Raw genomic sequence first — 6346 nt, 5'->3', positions numbered from 1 at the left:
TCTCTTTGGTCGTCTTTGACTTGAAACATTTTTTTTACGGTTTCTTCGATAAAAACGAACTTCCCGCGGTTCTTATCGTAAATTTTGACTGATGACTTCGAGTGATGAGAAACAAAGAATGGTTTAGCCATGGCTTACGGGAGATAGCATTAATGAGTAGACGAGAATGCATGGATTTGTGTCGTATCGACGTTTTGGGAGAGTTCAGTCGCTACGTATCGATCGGGCCGTGTTCGCGCTCGATTGCTACGTAGCGACCGAGCTTTGGTGAGAGCTCGGTCGCTACGTAGCGACCGAGCTTGGCCGGAGCTTGGTCGCTGCGTGGCGACCGAGCCGTGTGCGCGCTCGTTCGCTACGTAGCGACCGATCTTGGCCGGAGCTCGGTCGCTACGTGGCGACCGAGCCGTGTATGCGCTCGGTCGCTACGTAGCGACCGAGCTTGGCTGGAGTTCGGTCGCTACGTAGGGACCAGCTCGTGCGCGGGCCAATCGCTACGTAGCGACCTTGATCTTTCTCTGATGTTTCGTGAACGTGTTTTCTCCGCAAAATTCTTCGTAGAAATAAATCTTTTCGAAGATTTATTTCTCGTAAAAATGTTCATGCTAATTTTTACGGATGTCTGAATGTTAACTTCGTCGTATCCGGTTTTGACCCCAACATACTAGAGGAAGACGAAGAGTAAATAGAGATTGCTGACGTAGACCCCTTTTGAAATGAGCAAAAACTCAATAATAGATTTAGTTTTTTTTTTTTTGAAAAAAGGGCTTTTTATATATTATATATGATATATGCCTAAGAAGGCAATGTTTTGGACATAAACCCATTACAAACGAGGTCTTGCAAGCCATTAAAGAAAAGGGGATAAAGCCCATTATCAAAAGCAGGGTCATGGCCCAAGTAAAAGGAAGCAGAGACGACGGCTTCAGAATTCTTTGGCGATACGTGCAGAAGTGATGTCGCGAAGGTGATAATCACAGGGGTGAAAATCACGAAGGCAGTTGATCTATCAGCCACCAATCTAAATCTGGAATAGAGTTGAGGCGAAAGCGGAGTTCTGATCACGAAAGCTGGAGATTTTGTTTTTAATCAGGGAGGATGCAGCAGTGGAGATGGAAGATGATGATCGGTAGTGCTGACGATGGAGACGGTTGTTTCGCTCAGTCCAGATGAAAAAGATCGAAGCCTGCCAAGCTAGTAGACTGAGGCATCTCTCTGGCTTGGAGCAAGAGCGACGCTCAAGGTAGTGAAGGGTCTGGGACCAAGAGTGATTTGCCACACAGTTTGCTTTTCGTGCTAAAGAGTCCCATACTGCAAAGGAGAAAGGGCACTCGAAGAAGAGATGATCTCTAGACTCGTTCGCCGCATTGCAGAGAAGGCAGAGGGGACTTGTTGAGAGCCCCCAGGTGATGATTCGATCTCGTGTTGGGCATCTATTTAGAGTGACCAACCACGCAAGGAAGCTATGTTTTGGAACGCCTCGAGAGAACCAGACAATCTTGGACCAGGGGACATGGGTTTGATGCAGCTTGATGAGGTTGTAGGTCAGACCCGTCTTGAATGTTTGGGAACTGTTTCCTGGTTGTCTCCACTCAAACAAGTCATGCGACTGGGAGAGAGTAAGGGTAGTGAGAAAGGTATGGAGAGCCAGTTGAGAGTCCGAGCTAGGAGCTGGGATATGCCATCCTCCCTCGTAGTGAATGTCAGCCAAGGTAGCATTTTGACGTATTCCCAAGGCTGATGTAGTGGTTATATTGAGGAACTCCCTAATGTTTCCAAAAGGGCTCCAATTGTCCGACCAAAACCGTGCGGATGCTCCATCTTCTATCTTGATGTTGATCCAGCTGTAAGCATACTCTCTAACTCGAAGTAGTTTCCTGATTGCATAGGAGTGTGATTGCTTTTCCTTGATTGTCCAGAAATTACTCTTGCAATCTCTGAGTATATGTTTTGTGAACCAGGCTACCCATATAGATCATGATCGAAAGAACAGGAGCCAGACAAGCTTGAGAGTGCATGCTTTGTTCCAGAGGTGGAGATCACGGATTCCCAAACCACCCTCCTCCTTTGACAATGTAACCGTTTCCCACGATACTCGAGCAGAGTGGTGCCCCTCTGTCGTCCCTTTCCATAGGTAAGCTCCACAGATAGAGTTTATCAGTTTAATGCACTTCTTAGGGATAGTAAAAGTAGAGCACCAGAAGTTTGAAATCCCTGCAATGACTGTGTTGATCAATAATAGCCGCCCTGCAAATGAGAGAGACCTAGTGCTCCAGCTGTTAACTTTGTTCTTTACTTGTTGTATTAGCGGTTCACAGTTAGCTAGAGAGAGTTTTTTAGTGCATAGGGGAATCCCAAGATACCTGACAGGTAGAAATCCATGCGTAATACCTGTCTCACTGATTATTCGATCTATTTCAGGTTGCTGGATTCCACAGGAGAAGAAACTTGTCTTTGAAATGCTGACCGCAAGACCCGAGACATCAGTAAAGTTCTGGATAATCTGAAGGACATTTTTCACCGACCGGAGTGAACCGTCACAGAATATGAGGAGGTCGTCTGCAAAGCATAAATGCGTTAGCTTAGAGTCCTTGCAGTGGTGGTGATAGCCGAAACTTCCTTCTGCTGCTCCCCGATTAAGCAAGATAGACAGACAATTCATAGCCATGACAAATAGATAAGGGGAAAGGGGGTCTCCTTGTCTAAGTCCTCTCGTGCTCCGGAAATAGCCTTGGACAGTGCCATTGAAGCCCACCATGAAGCTCGGAGTAGTGACACAAGCATGCAGCCGCAGAAGGTAAGCAATTGGAATGTTGATTCCTTGCAGCATATTAAAAATGAATCCCCAATCAATGGTGTCAAAAGCTTTGGCTATATCTACTTTGATTGTTACTCTTGCAGGACCCTTATCTCTATGGTATCCATGGACTATTTCAGATGCCAGGATGGTGTTTTCAACGAGCAGCCTTCCTTGGACAAACGCACTTTGATTGGGAAGGATTAGTGAAGGTAGCAGGGGTTTCAGGCGCTTGACCAGCAGCTTTGAGATGAGCTTGTAGGTTGTGTTACAGCAAGCAATTGGCCTATAGTCAGAGATCGCAGAAGCACCTATCCTTTTAGGCACTAGTGTTAGAATGGTGGAGTTTACAGCATAAGGTAGAAATCCTGTGAGGAAGAAGTTTTTTATGCTCGCAGTAATCTCACGTCCAACCACAGTCCACGCTGATTTGAAAAAGCCAGAGGTAAGTCCATCTGGTCATGGGGCCTTGTTTGAATTGATTTTGAACATTGTCGTTTTGATCTCTTCATCAGTGGGCATTGTAACCAGTGTCAACGCATTTTCTTCAGGGCAGCGAAAGTCAGAGATCTCCTGAAACCAGATGGGAGAGACTGCAGTAGTGAGTTGAGTTGGAGGAGCCAGGAGTTGTCTGAAGTGAGCGATAGCCATAGCACCCATGTGGCTCGGATCAGTTATAACCTCTCCAGTGGGCAAGATGAACGAGCGAATGGAGTTGAAGGAGTTCCGTATTTGCATCAGTCGGTGAAAGAAGGTTGTGTTGAAATCGCCTTCCCTTAGCCAGTTGATGCGTGACCTCTGACGGAAGTAGCTTTCTTCTATGGATCTGAGGAAGTTCCATTTCTCCTCCAGCTCCTTTTCCTTTTGGAAGTTCTCCGAAGTTGGGTTAGATAACGCCTGCACCTGCACATCTTTTAACAACAAGTTAGTCTCTCTCACTCTTTCTTGGATATTTGAGAAATTCTCTCTATTTAGTTTTTTTAGCTCTCTTTTTATTTTTTTCAGTTTGACACACAAGTGAGAAAGATCCCAAGCCATGCCTCCGGACTGATCCCAAGCCTGCAGCACTGTCTGGAAGAAAAGAGGGTGTTTTGTGAGGTAATTGAAAAATTTGAAAGGTCTGGTTCCGGGGATAGGGAGGTCGACAGCCAGGTCAACAACAAAGGGGGAGTGATCAGAGATTTCAGGGGCTAAGAAAAAAGCTTGGCTGTGGGGAAAAGTGGCTATCCAAGATTGATTGATAAGGATTCTGTCTAGTTTTTTGGCTATGGGGTAGGAAGGGCATTTGTTGGACCAAGTGAATAGGGGGCCAGTGAAACGGAGGTCGAAGAGGCTGAGGTGGGATAGGGCATCTCTGAATTGTGTCATATGAGGGTCAAAGCAGTTTACAGAGGGAAGGGAGTGCTCAGAATAGTGAGTGATCTGGTTGAAGTCACCTCCAACAATCCAAGAGGAAGAGTCGAGGGAGTAAGTCTGATGTACGTTGATAAGGTCAGCCCATAAATCTGAGCGCTCCTCACTTGTATTTGCTGCATAACAAGCTGTTAGCACAAACTGTTGTAAGGGAGCTATGGTGACTTCACACGTGATTGATTGCCTCGATTGGTGTAGAATGTTGACAGTGAGATGAGGCTTCCAGATTAGAATGATTCTGCCATCATGATCTGAAGCATGATTTGAGAAATGATTCCACCCATCGTTAGTTTTGGATAGTACGTGATTGAGTTGCGGCGCTTTGATATAAGTTTCCAAAAGAGCACCGAAGTGGGCCTTACTAGAGGCTAACCACTGACAAAAAGGGAGGTGCTTATACGGGTCATTTAGGCCACGGACGTTCCAAAAAAATATCTTGTTACTCATAGAGAAAGGGTAAGGGTCTCTCCTTGGGGTAGGAGAGAGCCTTCAAAAGGAGTTTTTGGTGGAGTGGGAAGAGTTTGGTCAGGGATATGAACCGGATCAGGAGGGTCAGAAACAGGAGCAGGGGAGAGAATGGGTGGAGGGGGTTCAAGGAAACTAGAATCAAGGGTGGAGAAGGCGTTTTTTAGAGTGATAGAGAGGTGGGATGGGGGAGAGGGGCGTTTTTTAGTGACTTTGTGTTTAAAGGGGGATGATCGCCTTGTTTGAATAGGATTTGCTGCAAGAGCTACAACAAAGTGGCTGTCCTTTGAAGAAGAGGAGAAGGTGATGGGAGGGGGGAGGTCACGGGGAGGGGAGAAGGGGGCTTGGGAGGAGGGGATAATGGCTAGGGAGGAGAAAGGGTTAGCACCAGAGGAGGAGAAAGGGTTAGCACCAGAGGAGATGGGTCTGATCTCATTCATTCTTGACTCTGAGGCAGAAGAATGAGGGGTTGACATTATCTCCTGCAGGTCTGCTTCGAAATCATCTGTCTCAGTTTCTGGAGACGGTGCATCAGTCATTTGTGTGTCTGGTTTTTGCTGCGCAGGCATGTTTGTCTTTGGAGTTGCTTCGTCAGAGCTAGGAGGTTGAAGGTCAGTTTTTTTCTCAACCCAAACATGAGTAGCAGTTAGGCAGTCCTTTGATATGTGCCCTATTTGTTTGCAGAAGGAGCATACAGGAGGGGTCCAAGGGTACTCAACATGGACAGGAATGATCTCTCCAGAGGTTCTTCTGAGCTCGATCAAAGTTGGAAGGGGCTTTGTCATGTCTGCCTCAACTTTTACATGCGCAATATTGACGTCTGAGATGTTCTTTGTAAACTCATATGTTTCTTTTGGCTCACCAATCAGACCGGCAGCAAAACTGAGGCCTTCTAGAGTTCTCAGATCAAGCGGGAGACCATTGAGATGCGCCCAAAGAGGAATAGATCCTATATCAATAGCATAGACTGATCCTCTAGATGACCAAGGAGTGACCTGAAACATGGCAGTTCCAACATACCATATCCTTTTTTCAAGAACTTTTTTCCTGATATATTCATTTGGGATTCTAACCATGATTGTTCTCTCTTCTTTGTTTGTGCGAATATCAAGCTTCTGACCTTTTCCTCACATAAAGTTCAGGACGCTTTGGATTGCTTGATACGAGGGCATCTTTGCAAGGATAGAGCCAAGGACGAAATCCTTGTGAAGCTCAGCTCCCCGTTGGAAAACTTCATCAGGTATAGTAACTTGTGGAACACCATTTTCAGAGTAGGATAAGGGTGCTACTCTTCGCAAGGTTTTATCTGCTATTGGCTTAGCTTTCTCAGCATAGGAAATGGGTGGGGAGGCAGGTTTAGGAGAGGGAGTAGCAGGCTGAGAGGATGATGATTGGTTTGGATTTGAGGTGGAAGAGTTAGGGTTTAGTTGAGGGAGTTTAATGGTGGGGCCAGTAGAATGGTTTGATCTACTGGGAGTATAGTTGGAAGGGTAATTGGATGAGTTATTTGGAGGTAGTACAGTGAAACCCTTAAAACTGTTGTGAACAGTAACATCAGGGGTAGATTTAAAATCTGCAGATCTAGTATGGAAAAGAGATTCTTTCACTTTTTCTGGTGCAGGACCAGAAGAGGAACATAGTAGTAAAAGAGATTTACCATTACCAGATCCAAAA

General features: G+C 45.9%; 1 protein-coding gene across 1 annotated transcript; it reads right to left on the bottom strand.

Moving 5' to 3' along the window:
* Window positions 1-3253: 3253 nt before the first annotated feature.
* Window positions 3254-4654, bottom strand: LOC125590466. Its single transcript, XM_048764040.1, has one exon. The coding sequence runs from the start codon at window positions 4652-4654 to the stop codon at window positions 3254-3256; it is 1401 nt and encodes a 466-aa protein (XP_048619997.1).
* Between the last annotated feature and the right edge of the window lie 1692 nt (window positions 4655-6346).

Source organism: Brassica napus, chromosome C7 (genome assembly GCF_020379485.1).
Source record: "Brassica napus cultivar Da-Ae chromosome C7, Da-Ae, whole genome shotgun sequence".
Lineage (NCBI taxonomy): Eukaryota > Viridiplantae > Streptophyta > Magnoliopsida > Brassicales > Brassicaceae > Brassica > Brassica napus.
This window is presented reverse-complemented; position numbering and strand designations above follow the sequence as displayed.

Bases quoted from the DNA above. Each gene is read 5' to 3' on its own strand.
- LOC125590466 (XM_048764040.1), bottom strand. From the start codon at position 4,654: ATGAGTAACAAGATATTTTTTTGGAACGTCCGTGGCCTAAATGACCCG.